The sequence below is a fragment of the Carcharodon carcharias genome, chromosome 17 (genome assembly GCF_017639515.1).
Source record: "Carcharodon carcharias isolate sCarCar2 chromosome 17, sCarCar2.pri, whole genome shotgun sequence".
Lineage (NCBI taxonomy): Eukaryota > Metazoa > Chordata > Chondrichthyes > Lamniformes > Lamnidae > Carcharodon > Carcharodon carcharias.
Window position 1 is genome coordinate 58,445,528 of NC_054483.1, and position 17,093 is coordinate 58,462,620.

At 40.9% G+C, this 17,093-nt stretch overlaps 1 protein-coding gene across 1 annotated transcript in view; it reads left to right on the top strand.

Annotated features, from left to right (window-relative positions):
- The window catches only part of a1cf (apobec1 complementation factor), a 42,795-nt gene extending 26,654 nt beyond the window's left edge, over positions 1–16,141 (top strand). Inside the window, exons 11-14 of the mRNA XM_041209878.1 lie at positions 1,027–1,244; positions 1,351–1,487; positions 12,840–12,970; positions 15,863–16,141. Coding sequence (XP_041065812.1) covers positions 1,027–1,244; positions 1,351–1,487; positions 12,840–12,970; positions 15,863–16,023 — 647 coding nt within the window. The 3' untranslated portion in view covers positions 16,024–16,141. The remainder of the gene's footprint in view (positions 1–1,026; positions 1,245–1,350; positions 1,488–12,839; positions 12,971–15,862) is intronic.
- The last annotated feature ends 952 nt before the right edge of the window (positions 16,142–17,093 follow it).

Consider the following 17,093-nt stretch of genomic DNA (forward strand, 5'->3'; position numbering starts at 1 on the left):
TGGTGTAAATAGAAAGTAAATGAAGGAAGTATCTGAAAACAGTTCAGTTGTTACAGAAAAACTGCAAGATTTTAATTTTTAGAGGCTCTTACCTTTTGATGTGTGAATTTACCAATTTTATTTTAAAATTGAAAGCATTTGAACATGATCCTGACTTATATTGATATGGTTTGAAATGTCTGTGTGCCACCTACAATTCAGACAGTGGGACAATTTTCCTTCTGCATAATCAACATTGGCTTGAGCTAAAGAAAAGTATTTTTTCTTGTTTTGTGTCTTAGTAATCCTGTTAGAATGCATGTGGTGTCTTATTAAGGAACCAGCTTAAATTTGACGAATGACTATAGTCATAGAGGGAGAGTTTTGTGGTTATGTGTTCCAGGCATGCCAAACTTGGGATGGGGATGGTTTTCAATCAATAATCACAGGTACTTTGATTTCCTTATTCACAAATTCAAAATTAAAATCAGATTTTCATGAAGGAATTGCAAATTCAATCAAAACGCCTCGTATTTGGAATTGCTGAGATATTTTGCATTCAATATGGAAATAACAAAACCGAATCAGTTTTAATCTGTGCATGTTTTAAATAATGCTTAACCTCAAACATAAGTCATATTTTGAAAGATGAGCTCATTCGACATGAATCGGCAACATTTTTGCACAGAGTTGGCATGCTGATTAAAAGCTCCTCCTGGAGTGCGAAAACTTGCCTGAGGATCTGCACACGGTCTCCCCAACTTTTGTTCACTAATCTGCAACGTTTAAAGGAACTGACCAAAAAAATCATCATGGTAGCTCTCTCCATAGGCTACAGTCAAGAGAAATATTTTACCAATGTCATTCCCTCTTTATTTGCCAACCACCACATGAATTGCCAAAGTACAAGGAGATGCATGTGCCATTATTCAGTGCATGAACGCCATCTTTCAACCAGCTTGGTGATCGAGGTTCAGCCTCTTCATTTAAAAACGAGAATCAAGGTGATTTCTGGTGATTCAGTTTGATGCCTTCTTGCATTCCTAGAAATTTACATGAATGTACCTGTAGGGGCTGCAGGAGTTAGAGGGCTAGGAGGACGAGGTTATTTGGCTTATACGGGTATTGGGCGTGGTTATGCAGGTTACCACGTGAAAGCAGACAAAAGGCAAGAGGAGAAACTTTACGATCTCTTGCCTGGAATGGAGCTCACTCCAACCAACCCAGTGACTCTAAAACCACAAGGAATGAAGCACCCATCTCAGGTAGGAGCTTTTATGTATTCCTCCAAAAGGTTTCCAAACTTTGCGCAAGTTAAAATTGTTCAATGACGCTCACTAGGGGACAAAATATAATTATGTTTTCATACAGATCTTAGAAGATATATGCCAAAAAAATAGCTGGGGACAACCAGTTTACCAGCTTCACTCTGCCATTGGACCTGACCAAAGACAGCTCTTCGTATACAAGATCACAATTCCTGCTCTTGCCAATCAATACACAAACATGTATGTAAGAAAATTTAGTTTTGCATTGCATTTTTATAGCATATGTTTCTGTAACAGATGATGTGTTGAGACTACTGACGTTAACAGCAAAACTATAAGGTTGAACTGAATATGTGGATGGCTTTGAAATGTCATCTTTATTGTAATGTGGCAAATGCAGCAGCCAATTTGTGCGCAGTAAGACTGTACAACAGCAAGGTGATAATAACAAGAAAATCTGTTTTTAGTAACACAAGTCAAGGGAGAAATAGTGGCCAGGACACCAGAAAAACTCACCTGTTCATCCTTAAATAGTGCAAATGAATCTTTTACGTAAGGGTCACGGTTTTAGATCTCAACTAAAGGAACTCACCTCCAATTATACTATGGGGAACAGATAGGCGCTACTGTGGCCGTCAGCATGACTCCAGGATGGTGTGTCGCCTCCCTGGTGCCAGGGTCTGGGATGTCACTGAACGGCTGCAGGGCATCCTGAAGGGGGAGGGTGATAAGGCAGAGGTCATGGTACATGTTGGTACAAATGACATAGGTAGAAAGAGGGATGAGGTCTTGCATCAAGAATTCAGGGAGTTAGGCAGTAGACTAAAAAGCAGGACCTCTCTGGTTGTAATCTCTGGAGTACTCCCAGTGCCATGTGCTAGTAAACACAGAAATAGGAGAATAGCGCAGATGAGTATGTGGCTTAAGAGTTGGTGCGGGAGGGAGGGTTTTAGATGCCTGGATTACTGGGACTGTTTCTGGGGAAGGTGGGACCTGTACAAGCGGGACGGTCTATATCTGAACCAAAGTGGGATTAACATCCTTGTGGGCTGGTTTGCTAGTGCTGTTGGGAGGAGTTCAAACTAATTCGGCAGGGGGAGGGGACACAGAATGTTTGCAGAATAGGGTCAGATCATAATACAGTAAAACAATCAAGTCAGGGAGTACAGCTGCATTAAGTTTTAAGGGAGTAAAGCAAGGCTGGATGGCGTCTACTTTAATGCCAGGAGTATTACAGGTAAAACTGATGAGTTAAGGGTGAGGATTGACACGTGGAATTGTGATATAATAGCCATCACAGAGACATGGTTGAGGGAAGGGCAGGATTGGCAGCTCAACATTCTGGGATATAGAATCTTCAGGGGAGGGGGTAAAAGAGGAGGAGGCATTCCATTATTAGTTAAGGAGTCAGTTACTGCAGTAAGGAGAGATGATATCTTGGAGGGGGCATCGAATGTGGGTAGAGTTTAGGAATAAAAAAGGGGCAGCCACATTGTTAGGTGTTTATTATAGGCCCCCAGATAGTCAGTGGGAAGCTGAGGAGCGAATATGTGCACAATTTGCTGAGATGTATAAAAACAATAACAATAGGGTTAATATATTAGGTGATTTCAACTTTCCCAACATTAATTGGGATAGACATAGTGTTAAGGCTTGGGTGGAATGGATTTCTTGAAATGTGTACAGGGGAACTTTTTAGTTCAATATGTAGAGGGTCCAACAAGGGACGGCGCAGTGCTGGACCTAATTCTGTGGAATTGAGCTGGGCAGGTGGCTGAGGTGGTGGTTGGGGGAGCATTTTAGTGATAGCAACCACAACATGGTACAATTTTTAAGCTTGTTATGGACAAAGAAATAGACAAATTGCAAAAAAATGTTTTGGATTGTGGGAGGGCGGATTTTAGTAAAATAAGGCAGGATCTGGCCAAGGTAGACTGGGAACAGCTACTTGTGGGGAAATCTACAGAGGAGCAGTGTGGGGCGTTCAGAAAGGAAATGAGGAGGGTGCACGCTCAACATGTTCCCTCTGGGGTGATAGGAAGGAATAACAAGCCCATAGAACCATGGATGACCAGAGATATTCAGGATACAATGAGAAGGAAAAGAGAGGCTTTTAGCAGGTACAAAGGAAGCAAATCAGCGGAGGCATTCGTGGGGTACAGAAAGTGCAGAGTGGAGCTTAAGAAAGCAATTAGTAGAGCAAAGAGGGGATATGAGAAAGCTCTGGCTGGTAAAAGTAGAGAAAATCCCAAGATATTCTATAAGTATATCAATAGGAAGAGGTTAACCAGGGAAAGAGTAGGGACCAAGGGGGCAATCTATGGGTGGAACCAGAGGACATTGGTAGAGTGTCGAATGAATACTTGGCATCCATCTTCACCCAAGAGAATGAGGATGAAGGTATGGAACTCAGGGAAAGAGACTGCGGGGTTCTTGAGCAAATTGATATAGGGAGTGACAAGGTATTGGAGGCTTAAAATCTTGCAGGTCCGGATGATTTGTGTCCCAGACTGCTGAGGGAGGCAAGGGAGGAGGTCGCAGGGGCTCTGACCCAATTTTTTAATTCCTCTCTGGTCATGGGGGAGGTGCCAGAGGATTGGACAACAGCTAATGTGGTTCCGCTATTTAAGAAGGGTTGTAGAGATAAGCCAGGGAACTGCAGGTCAGTAAGTCTCATGTCAGTGGAGAAAATTCTGAAGGAGAGAATCTATCTCCACTTGGAGAGGCAAGGTTTGATCAGGGATAGTCAGCATGGCTTTGTCAGAGGGAGGTCATGCCTAACAAATTTGATTGAATTTTTTGAGGAGGTGACCAGGTGTGTAGATGAGGGTAGTGCAGTTGATGTAGTTTATATGGATTTCGGCAAAGCCTTTGACAAGGCCCCACACGGGAGGCTTATAAAGAAGGCAAATGCAAATGGGATACAGGATAATTTGATAAGGTGGATTCAAAATTGGCTTAGTTGTAGGAGACAGAGGGTGATGACAGAAGGCTGCTTTATTGACTGGAAGCCAGTGTCCAGTGGCGTACCACAGGGATCTGTGCTGGGTCCCCTATTATTTGTCATTTATATAAATGACATAGACGACTATGTGGGGGTTAGGATTAGTAAGTTTGTGGATGACACAAAGATTGTCCGGGTGGATAACAGTGAGGTTGATTGTCTTGGGCTACAGGAAGATATAGACGGGATGGTCAAATGGGCAGATAAGTGGCAGATGGAATTTAACCCTGAAAAGTGTGAGGTGATGCACTGTGGAAGGAGTAATTTGACAAGGAAGTATTCAATGAATGGCATGACACTAGGAAGTTCTGAAGAACAAAGGGACCTTAGCGTCTGTGTCCATTGATCTCTGAAGGCGAAGGGGCATGTTAATGGGGTGGTGAAAAAGGCATATGGGACACTTGCCTTTATCAGTCAAGGCATAGATTACAAAAGTAGGGAGGTCATGTTGGAGTTGTATAGAACCTTGGTGAGGCCACAGCTGGAGTACTGTGTGCAGTTTTGGTCACCACATTATAGGGAGGATGTGGTTGCACTGGAGGAGGTGCAGAGGAGATTCACCAGGATGTTGTCTGGGATGAAATATTTAAGTTATGAAGAGAGGTTGGATAGACTTGGGTTATTTTTGTTGGAGCAGAGAAGACTGAGGGGCGACCTGATCGAGGTGTACAAGATTATGATGGGCATGGACAGGGTGGATAGAGAGCAGCTGTTCCCCTTAGTTGAAGGGTCAGTCACAGGGGGACCCAAGTTCAAGGTGAGGGGCAGGAGGTTTAGGGGGGATGTGAGGAAAAACTTTTTTACCCAGAGGGTGGTGACAGTCTGGAATGCGCTGCCTGGAAGGGTGGTGGAGGCGGGTTGCCTCACATCCTTTAAAATGTACCTGGATGAGCACTTGGCACGTCATAACATTCAAGGCTATGGGCCAAGTGCTGGTAAATGGGATTAGGTAGGTAGGTCAGGTGTTTCTCACGTGTTTGTGCAGACTCGGTGGGCTGAAGGGCCTCTTCTGCACTGTGTGATTCTGTACAGCATCCATCAACATCTGCACTGGAATAACAGCCTGGATTATGTACTCAATTCTCTGGAGCAGAACTTAAACTCACAGGTTTTTGACTCAGGTGAGAAAGCTAGCCCCTGAACTATGGCTGACACCACCGCTGGTAGGCCTCAAGTATAAAGTTTCACACAACTCCACACTTTATGCAATGTAACTCCAACTTGGTGTTAGACCATATTTATAAAGTTCCTAGGAGGTCCACTGCACCTTCTGAGGACTTTTTAAATTTATGGGCCCACACCCCCCCACCCACGAACCAGCTGGTAGTTCTGAGGAGTGTACAGTTGGGTGCGATGGAAGAGGGTGCCATGACCATCACCTATCCATGGAATTTTAAGAGTGACGAGGTAGCTGTTGGGCAGGCTAGACTTAAGATCTACTTGAACAATGGAGAATGTATTTCATTTTTTTTACATCTGGGCATGACAGAACAGCTGTGTCTGATAGAGATGCTAACAAGAATTCCTTTGTCTTAGTATTTAAGAAAGATCGGTTTCAACAATTCAAAAGCTAATTACGGCTTGTACAAAACACTTTACAGAACAAGCATGATTTAAACCCTCTGGTGTCTCAATTCTCAACACTTTTATTAGCTTTACTACTGTTATTTTCATATAAGAGCTTTGAGTGCAAAGTAAATCTTAGCCATCTTCAAAGAGACAGTTAAGATGGAAGAGATGGTGATGCTGAAGGAAGATTTACTTTCAGTCTTTTCATCTTTTTTGAAGCAATCTTCAAGCATTACTTAATAAGCTTCTTTGAATTTTCCTGTATCATTTCATTCAATTCACAATCAACAGGCACTTTCAAGGAGCACTTGATTTAATGCACTGATCTCAATTTAACAGATTAGCAGATGTTCCTTTTCTGCTGTCATCACCTAAGGCAAATAGACATGTGGATACGCAAGCATGTACACATCATCACAGAGAGCTCAGTGCAACGCACAATCAGCAATATAACTTGAATATGCTAAATGAGTCTTACTCTCTACATTAAGTTTCTAACCAGTACCACAAATGCACCCTTATATGTAATAGGGGAATTATAGTTGTTAAGTACATGTTCCAGCTATAGATATTGCCATACACAGAGCTTATGTGATGATTCTTTTGGTTATAGCCGCAAAAAGGAGGTATTTATTGATGCTATTTCCTACCATATGTTGATATTTTGATGCAGTAAAGGTGGGAAAGGTATAAGCAAGGCCAAGAGAAGACCAAATATAGGTTAAGATTGTAGTCTGAACTCTACACAGAATATAATGACGGTAAAAGATGAAAGAAATAATCACAGGGAGGAAAGTGATCTCAAATAGAAGTCTTCAATAAACAACAATCACTTGTCCTCAGGGTTCTTCAGTTTGAGATTTTACAATTGGACTTATTCATAAATAAAAGACCCGGATCAAAAACAAGGTCAACAATAGATATAACTCTGATAACTGAAGGCTGCCAGACCCTTTATGAGATTTGGCATTGTATTTTTAAAAAAACCTAGCTAATGATTTATTTATTGTACAGTGCAATGACAATGACAGTACAGGGGGCCAACATTTGATCTATTTCCAACATCCACTTTAGCAGAGTACCTTCCCCCTCAGGTAAAGTTAGTAAATTCCAATAGCATTGTGAATTCCACAGAATTTGTGACAAGTGCAACAACTTGACAAAGTAGAGACATCCCTGCAAGATGGATGAGGGAGAAGGATGGACATGCATTAGAGAAGCTTCTGTATCACCTTCAGAAAGAGGCAGATGAAAGATAAGCACTTACTTTTCAACTACCGAAAAGGTGTCCTAAATACTGTGTTAAAGAGTTTCCAGTGGAAATAGTCCAGCCCTTCCTGTTACTTGAAAATGGCTATGCCAGAAAAGTCAGACTCTTCTCCTGAACTGTGTTGGGCAGGGGAAGGCAGGTCTTTAAGAAGTCATGTTTAACCAATTTATTGGAGTTCTTTGAAGGAATCACATGTCCTGTGGATAAAGGGGAACCGGTGGATGTACTGTACTTAGACTTCCAGAAGGCATTTGATAAGGTGTCACATCAAAGGTTATTATGGAAAATAAAAGCTCATGGTATAGGGGGTAACATATTGGCATGGATAGAAGATTGGCTAGCTAACGGGAAACAGATGGTAGCCATAAATAGGTCGTTTTCTGGTTGCAAGATGCAACGAGTGGTATACCACAGGGATCAGAGCTGAGCCCTCAACTCTTTAAAAATCATATAAATAACTTAGATGAAGGGATTGAATGAACGGTTACTAAAATTGCTGATGGTGCAAAGATAGCCAGGAAAGTTAGTTGTGAAGAGGACAGAACGAAGCTACAAGGGGACATAGATAGGTTAAGTGAGTGGGCAAAGATCTGGCAAATGGAGCATAATGTGGGAAAATGTGCAATTGTCCATTTTGGCAGGAAAATTAAAAAAGCATATTATCTAAATGGTGAGAAATTGCAGAGCTCCAAGATTCAAAGGGACCTGGGTGTCCTGGTGCATGAATCACAAAATGCTAGTATGCAAGTACAGCAAATAATTAGAAAGCTAACAAAATGTTGTCTCTTATTGCGAGGGGAATTGAATATAAAAGTAGGGAGGTTATGCTTCACTTGCATAGGACACTGGTGAGACCACATCTGGAGTACTGTGTACTGTATTGGTCTTATTTAAGGAAGAATGTTAATGCATTAGAAGCAGTTCAGAGAAAGCTTACTAGACTAATACCAGGATTGGGCAGTTTGTCTTATGAGGAAAGGAAAGCTTGTATCTACTGGAGTTTAGAAGAGTAAGAAGTGACTTGATTGAAATATATGAGATCCTGAGGGGTCTTGACTGGGTGGATGTGGAGAGGATGTTTCCTCTTGTGGGAGAATCTAGAACTAGAGGTCACTGTTTAACAATAAGGGCTTACCCATTTAAGACAGAGATGAGAAGAAATTCAGATGTTAGTGAGTCTTTGGAGCTCCCTCCCTTAAAAAGGCAGTGGAAGCTGAGTCTGATGTTTTCAAGGTAGCGGTAGCTAGATTCTTGATAAACCGGGGGTAGACGGGAGGTATAGTCAGGTCAGCTATGATCTCATTGAATGGCGAAGCAGGCTGAAATTTGTATGTTCTATTGTACACTTGGGAAGAAACCCTACAAAGTAGGAAAAGCAAGAGCTGTAAAAGAGCCCAAGTACTAATTCAGTAATAGACTGATAGTGAACCCAGTGGAACCTGGATAATGAAGCCTAAAGAACACAATGAAATATATTGAAAGCCTTGGTAACCATTGCCCTCTTATGTCAAACACAAGAACATTTTGAACTATAAGTATATGTGGGCAAACAAAAAAGTATTTTATTGGCAACATAAAAATATAAAAGTATTAAAATAGGGAAGTGTTGCTAAAACTATACAAGGAGCTAGTTAGACCACACTTAGAATATTGTGAAAGATATACTGGCATTGGAGGCAGTCCAGAGAAGGTTCACTAGGTTTATCCCGGGTATGGAGGGATTTTCTTATGAGGAGAGGTTAAGTAGGTTGGGTCTGTATTCATTGGAGTTTAGGAGAATGAAAGGGGATCTTAATGAAACATATAAGATTCTTAGGGGGCTTGACAGGGTAGATGCAGAGAGGTTGTTTCCCCCTGTGGGAGAGTCTAGGACCAGAGGGCATAATCTCAAAGTAAGGGGGGGGGGCCCATTTAAAACTGAGATGAGGAGAAATTTCTTCTCTCAGAGGGCAGTCAATCTGTGGAATTCTTTACCGCAAAGGGCTATAGAGTCTGGGTTGTTAAATATATTCAAGGCTGGGATTGACAGATTTTTAATCAGTAGGGGAATCAAGGGTTATGGGGAAAGGACAGGAAAGTGGAAGTGAGGATTATTAGCTCAGCCATGATCTCATTGAACGGCAGAGCAGACTCGATGGGCCGAATGGCCTACTTCTGCTCCTATGTCTTCAGGTCTTAACACGTTGATGACCAATTACTCATTCTGAAGGCCAATGGCTTTCAAATATTTGGAAATTATCCCCTGCAATATTCAGTCAGACAACCAAGTAAACATTCTGTCCTCCATCACTCATCCCCTAATGCGCTAAGAGTTATAACAACAGCCCAGTAGGGGAGACAATGGTTTATAAATAGGTTTTGCCCATAAGCCTCACCTTTCAAAAATAAAAACAAGCAACCCGATTTTCACCATCAAGGTGGGAAGCTTGAGTTGGGTCATTTCCTGACTCAGCGGACCCATCTCTATATACATAGGCTATGCATGCACTATTTTTATCCTGGAGAGGTAGGGGTGAGATTGAGTTGGCTCTACCAACTCAAGCGGTTCGGATGCAACTTTGGAGATGGCTAAGTGCTGAGGCAGGTTGGTTAGAAGGCCCAGGTCCTCACCCTTCACATACTCTACCGCTCTCCCTCTCCCCCAAGCCACCTTTATGGTCTCCATGCCACCGCCATGCCCCCAGACCCCTTCTATTCCCCCTATGCCCTCCACATCTCTTCCATGCCCCCATGCCATCTCCGCATCCCTTTCATGGCCCCCTCTGCATCCTTCATGCCCACTCATCTAGTATGCACTACAGAACCAATGAAACATATAATAATAGTAAGCCTTGAAATGCACTTTAAAAAACACCCGTTCAAAAATCTGTTTTGAAAAAACTACTGTTCTTCCAACCCTATAAAAGTATCAATCAAACAAAGCCACTATAATATAAGTGACAGAACCTTTAATTCATTTCACATCTCTTGATCTTGTCTAAATATAGAAATTGAAAAAAAAAAATAATTTATTATAACCTCACAAGATATCAATCAATCAAAGCAAATACTGTACTTCAGTCTGTGAGGCCAGACCATCTGCTGAGCTAATCCATTAGTGAGTCTTGGAGTCCAGGCAAATATTCATAATAAGGCCACTCGTGAACTGTATCAACAGAAACAGATGATGAGACATTGTTTTTTTCTCCAGATGGCCTTCTTATGAATGCTTGGCTGAGCTCCAAGACTCACTCATGTATTAGCTCATCAGAGGATCTGTTTTCACAGGCTGAAGTGGAATATTTGCTTTGATTGATTGACATTTTTGAAGTTATCATAAATTATCCTTTCTTTAAATTGTTTCTTTCAATGTCATGTGTTTATTTGGTCAAGATGAAGTTGTGTAAAATGAGGTAAAGCTTCTGTTATTGATGCGATGATGGCTTTGATTGACGCTTTCATGGAAGGGGCATGAGTGATATGGAGAGGGCATGCATAAGACCTTTTAAACATACCTTTCAAAAGGTTCTCAAATCCAAGCGATGCTTTACGACTCCTCTGAGATGCCTACGCCTGCAGTGAAACCAGCCAGGCCGAGAATGTGGGCTCACTACCTGTATGCTTATCCCATGCTGGCAAAAATTGCCAGTGCTGGGATGGGGGCAGGAATCCCAGAATCGGGTCTTGCCTAACATTTGGCCATCCTTTAACTCATTACTGCTCTAATTATAGCAACTAATTGTATTCTAATCTATTGTTTTGTCTCTTTGGCAGATGATAACACTTTCAAAAAATAATTTTTGTTTTAATAGTCTTTCAGAATTTACTTTTTGCTCATTTTTAAAATTATCCCTTGATCCTGCATTTTGGATGGACTCCATAGCAATAATCTAAGTTAACTTTATCCATATCATTTACTGTTTTCTAAACTTCAGTAGATATGAACAAATGAATTAGGAGCGGGAGTGGGCCTTTTGCCTACTTCACCATTCAATAAGATCATGGCTGATCTGACTGTGGCCTCAACTCCACATTCCGCCTACCCCGATAACCTTTGACTCCCTTGTTAGTCAAGAATCTATCTACCTCTGCCTTAAAAATATTCAATGACTCTGCCTCCACCGCTCACTGGGGAAGAGAGTTCCAAAGATTCATGACCCTGAGAGAAAAAAAAATTCTCATTACTGTCTTAAATGGGAGGGCCCTCATTTTTAAATTGCATCCCCTAATTCTAGTCTCGCCCACAAGGGGAAATATCCTTTCAGAATCATCCTAACAAGACCCCTCAGGATCTTGTGTGTTTCAATAAGGTCACCTCTCAATCTTCTAAACTCCAGTGGACACAGGCCCAGCCTGTCCAACCTTTCCTTAAGATAAGCCCCCCTACCCCAGGTATGAATTGAGTGAATCTTCTCTGATCTGCTTCTAACGCATTTCCCTCTGAACCAGCATCTTTAGATTATGAAGATTAAGGCCTCTATTTGACTGGCAGGAGTGGGGGTGTAACAATAAAGCATTAAAAATGAGGAATGTATCCCCAACCCACCACATATATGCCCATCACCTCTTTCACAATGGGTGTTCCATCATGGAGGGGCAGGACACTTAATTAACATTTCTTAAATTACTCAGTATAATTGTTTGGTGAATAGAGTACATTTAGTTTTCCCAAAGGATAGTGAATATGCTTGAAAAAGATAGGATAACTTTAGGTCAATTTTTTTTTTTTACTGTTCATGGGATGTGGGTGCCACTGCCAAGGTCAGCATTTATTGCCCATCGCTAATTACTCTTGTGCAGAGGGCATTTTAAGAGCCAATCACATTGCTGTGGGTCTGGAGTCATATGTAGGCCAGACCAGGTAAGGACAGTAGATTTCCTTCCCTAAAGAACATTAGTGAACCTTAGTGGGTTTTTTACAACAATCGGCAATGATCTCATGGTCATCATCAGTCATCATCAGACTTTCAGTTCTAGATTTTTATTGAATTCAAATTTCACCATCTGCCCTGGTGGGATTCGAACCCGGGTCCCCAGAGCATTACCCTAGGGTCTCTAGAATACCAGTCCAGTTACAATCCATAGTGGTATACATTAGGTATATAATTGTAGCATACACCTCCCCAAAATTCAATGAATGCGCTTATAAAGGAACTGGACCAATAAAAATTGAGAAAGGTGAACAAATGCTGTAGAACTGTTGAGAGATATGTTTCAATTGTGAGGTTTATGAAATGAGTAGAGAAATCATAATGGGATTGAGGTAGGAGGCCATGATTAAGAGAGCCATACTAGGAGTATGGAGGAGAAAAACCCCAGTGGGGCTTTTCTTGGTTCAAGCTTCATTCTGCTGCTGGCCATGAGAAGGAATTAGAGAAATAAAGGCCTTGATATTTTTTGGAGAAGCAGTTGTCAGGAGAGAGAGGCTTGTGGCAAAGACCTGGTGAGGCCCAGAGGTGTGGAGGTCCTGCCAAATTTAAAGGCAGGACCTCATTACAGTTTCCTATTTTCTATTTAAGCAGGGCTGCTGTCAGACAGGAAAGCCAGAAGCAAGAACAAGGGGTAGTTTACTCCCGAGAAAAATCACATTGAGAGCAAATTTTTATGCCCCTGTTTCTGTGTTGTACATTCTATATAATGTAATTGCTCTATATTAGTAAAAACATAACTCTGTGTACTTACCTAATTATAAATGATGCATTTGCCTGCTGTAAAGGGTTGTATTGGATGGTCAAACTGAGAAATTAGCAGAATGTTTGTTTTTTTGCAGCCAACCATTCACACCACCCAAACTCTGCACGGCGGTGGAAGAAGCAAAAAGTTATGCTGCGGAGCATGTACTTCAAATCTTAGGTCTTCATGCTGAAGGTACAGAGCCACCTGCAGCTGCAGCTTTCACAGGTATGTGAAGGTCCATACTGACACCATCTACTGTAACTTGGAATATTGTGACTAGAACCATTTTATTATAAAAGAGTTACTGATCCATCATTTACAAAACTATTTTGCTGTTATAAGTTATGAACTATGAACCTTCTCTGAACTGCCTCCAATGCAAGTAAGTAAGTTGACCATACACTGTGATCTAGGTGTGGTCTCACAAATTCCCTGTACAGTTGTAGCAAGACTTCCCTACTTTAATACTCCATCCCCCTTGCAATAAAGGGCAACAAACCATTTGCCTTCCTGATTACTTGTTGTATCTGCATGCTAACTTTTCGCGATTCAAGTAAAGGACACCCAGATCCCTCTGCACTATAGCGGTCTCTATTTAAATAACATTCTGCTTTTCTCTTCTCCTTGCCGAACCTCACTTTTTAAAAAATCTTTCATGGGATGTGGACATTGCTGGTTAGGCCTGCATTTATTGTCCATCCCTAATTGCCCTTGAGGTGGTGGTAGTAAGCCCACCTTCATGAACTACTACAGGGCAGACTCATGGGATAGAATGGCCTACTATTCCTGTGCTGTATTGGAACTTGAGACAAAATGGCTCCATTTCCTAGAATCAAAACCCTTTGTCTTTGAGCACAAAACATATTATCCTTATAACAGCAAAATGGTCCTGTAAATGATTCATCAGTAACTCTGATATAATAAAATGGTTCTAGTCATTATTAGGAATAATTTTACCCAGCCCTAAATTTGGGAAAATCTTGTCTTGAATTGAAAACTTTAAAGTGAAATAACTACCTCGTTAGGATCTCACTGGATGGTCCAGACCTTATTCAAAGCATCATATTATAGAGCTTGGGCAGCTGAGGAACCTGGGCATTTACTTATCAGGTAACGTCTACAGGGAACAGACTCTTCCTTACAGCTAGCCTGAGAGCCATAGGAAAATGTCAGCAAAGCTTTGGAAATCCATCTTTGCTGCTGTAGTTCCAGTTACAAGGATCAGCAGCTGCTCACTGTGATGGAGGAGCAGTGTAAGGAATGAAGGTAAAAATGCAACTATGCTGCCACTTTTTATAAGTGGACAGACATTGTCCGGCCTGAACCAGGCCAAGCATAGTGCTTCATAATCCATTGCAACTAGTCATGAATTTGACTGTGTGCACCTTTGGTTCCTCCTGGACCCCATATAACAGAGAGGCTGAGAGGCCCCTTTAATACAGTGTGCATTAAGCTTCAAGGTGAAATATTGGGACCACATCAAATTCTGAAAAGAAAAATGAATTCTGCTTGGCAGCCTGGATTGGCTTCATGAATTTGCATTGCGAAGAGGGTGGTCATATCTCGCCTCCCTCTAAGTTCAGCTGTGCTAAATAGAGATACACCAAACTTACAAATGGAAACAAGTCATTTGGCGTAACCAATCTCTGGTGTTTACCCGCCCCAAAAGGAAATAGTTCTCATCGCATTTAATCAGCCCCTTCCCAGCTCCCTTCAACCCATTTTTTCTTTCTGCTGCCTCTCCAATCTAATCATGAATATTGGCAGAATTTCTGCCCGAGGTTGTTTAATTCTCCCTGGAGCCCTGAGATAGTTGGAACAACATTGGCAGTGATCTGGGACTAGGTTAATCCCCTGCTGCCTCATGCTGATAACAATTTATAACGTTTAGCCCCCAAGCGGTCTAAAATATCAGAAAAAAGTAATTGGGAGAGAAAAATAAAGTGGTAAAGTTCATATTTTCAAAGAAGAAAACGTTGGAAATACTTAGCTAGTCAGGCAGCATCTGTAGAAGAGAATCAGAGTTAACCTTTCAGGTCAACAAAAGGTCATCATTAATTCTTTCTCTGTTCACGTCTGCTGCCTGACCTATTTCCAGCATTTTCTGTTTAAATGTCAAGTCTCAGGCATTTACTGTATTTTGCTTTAGTATTCACATTTACAAATTCTTCTCACTTGTCATTATAAAACACATTTTAACCAATTGAAAAATAAGCCTGGCAACCATCATAGTAAACCTGACTTGTAGGTTATTATTAAGTGGGAATATATATTGGCTGCCCATTTTGAGAGTATGACCTGCTGTAAGGTATAATACAGTCAGCATTAGGCCTGTGTTCAAGAGACTCCATGAAGAGCACCCAAACAAATCTGAGAGATGGCAAATGGTCAGAAATCATCTCCTGGGTCTAGAAGTAAACTTTTGCGATCAACAATTAACAGTCAGTAGCACACGCGCCTAATGATTGAATTTGATGTTGAAAGAAATGAAGCTGGCTTTAGTGAATAATGAAAACAAATTTGCAAAAGGTGTGACGAGCACTTACCCTGGGTGACTGCTGTCAATCTGTCTCACAAGGATGAGACAAGCATTTTTCTGGTGAGGAGTAAGGATTTTTGCCATTTGGATCTCTAATTTAGAGCATTTTGCAATGAGCCAACTTGATAAGAGCACTGAAATACAAATCATGTTTTTGCGTACGTGCTGGCAGTGGGGAAACTGCGTTTGTCACGGCCTCATGTCAGGGAGTCATGGTCTTATGCCTTTCTGACATGCGCATGGCAGAGAAGGGCAAGGTTCACTGCTGCCTGCATGTACTCAGAAAGCTCCCCCATTTTGTGTTCCTAGCCACAGAACTGAAAATCAACAATTGTAACCGAAGTACTGCATAGTCACGTGTTATTTGATAATGATGCATAGTGTGACAGTTATTAAAAAGAAAGCATGTCACTAGGGCAAAAACTAAATTAATTTTAAAAAACCTTCAACGCACCTAATATTTAATTTACAATCTCCAACTTGTAACTGAGCACCCAGGGTAATGATTGCTTTGCATCTTCTTTCAGGCAGACCTCTGTCTATGCCTGTCTCCTACTTGGCTTCATCCACTGACCTCCCATTCCCATGTTATGCTACAGGATACACATTAGCAGGTGCGGCAGCTACACAACTGAAACAAGCCGTTGCCCTCGGCCAGGACCTAGCTACATATGCCACATATGAAGGTTATCCGGCATTCGCAGTGCCTACACGCGGAGACACCTACGGAGCATTCTGAGCAGAAACGGACAATGACCAGCAGACCGCCAACACACTTTAACAGCAACAATGGGAATGCTGATTTTAAATTAACAACTAAATATAGGAATAGATTAAAGAATGTGATTATTCTTAAAGATATGATTCCAATAACCACATACAAGATTTCAATGATAGCTAGAGTCTAATTAGATTGCAAGCCTGATCAGCTTGTACACAAAAATATCTATATATATATATATATATATATAAATATATATATAATACATACATACATTAAGGATGTATTTTAAGTTAAGAGAACTTTTAAAGCAAGTTAAGAAAGCTATATAGCCCTTTAATATTTTTATATTTCTCAGGTATAATTTGGCCTTCATGTTTACATTGTACTTCATACTTTTGCCATCCAGGATACTGAGTTATTAGAGGACTATTAAAGTATTCATGTAAGGTGCGTGCAACTACTTTAGGTATACATAGTTAGAAAGTATCCATCTGCATCATCTGTATTTACTGATGGAGTTCATGTTTACTAAATTTAAACACATTTTTTGGGCTGCCACGTGCCAACTATGAATCTCCACCAAGGTTTAGGTTAACTACAGTGACACAAAATGACATCTAGATAATCAGATATCATTGAAAACATTTCTATGTCCAAACTTAAGGCAAGCTACATCTTGCAGGCAATATTACCAGGGAGAATAAAAGTTTTTTTTTAAAAAACAGCTTCAAACATACAGCTGCTATATACCAATATCTATATGTAGATTAGCATCTAAACTTGAGGTTTTTTCAGTATTTAGCACCTCACCATTTTACTAATAGTTGATTCCCTTTCTCTAATGCTTTGGCTGACTTTTTAGTTTAAAATGGAACAAAACTATGCTTTATTGTATTGTGTCAGAAAAAGCATTGACGTTGTATTTGAATTTTGTAAGGTATTCAGAAAGGTGCCAAAGCAGTAAACAGTGATAACAGTATTAAAACATGCGCCTGGGAGCGTTTAGAACCTATTTTTCTACCAGTCGTCAAAATATCAATGTTTGTACAGAATGTAACATTTTCTCTCAGATATTGAAATGTTCA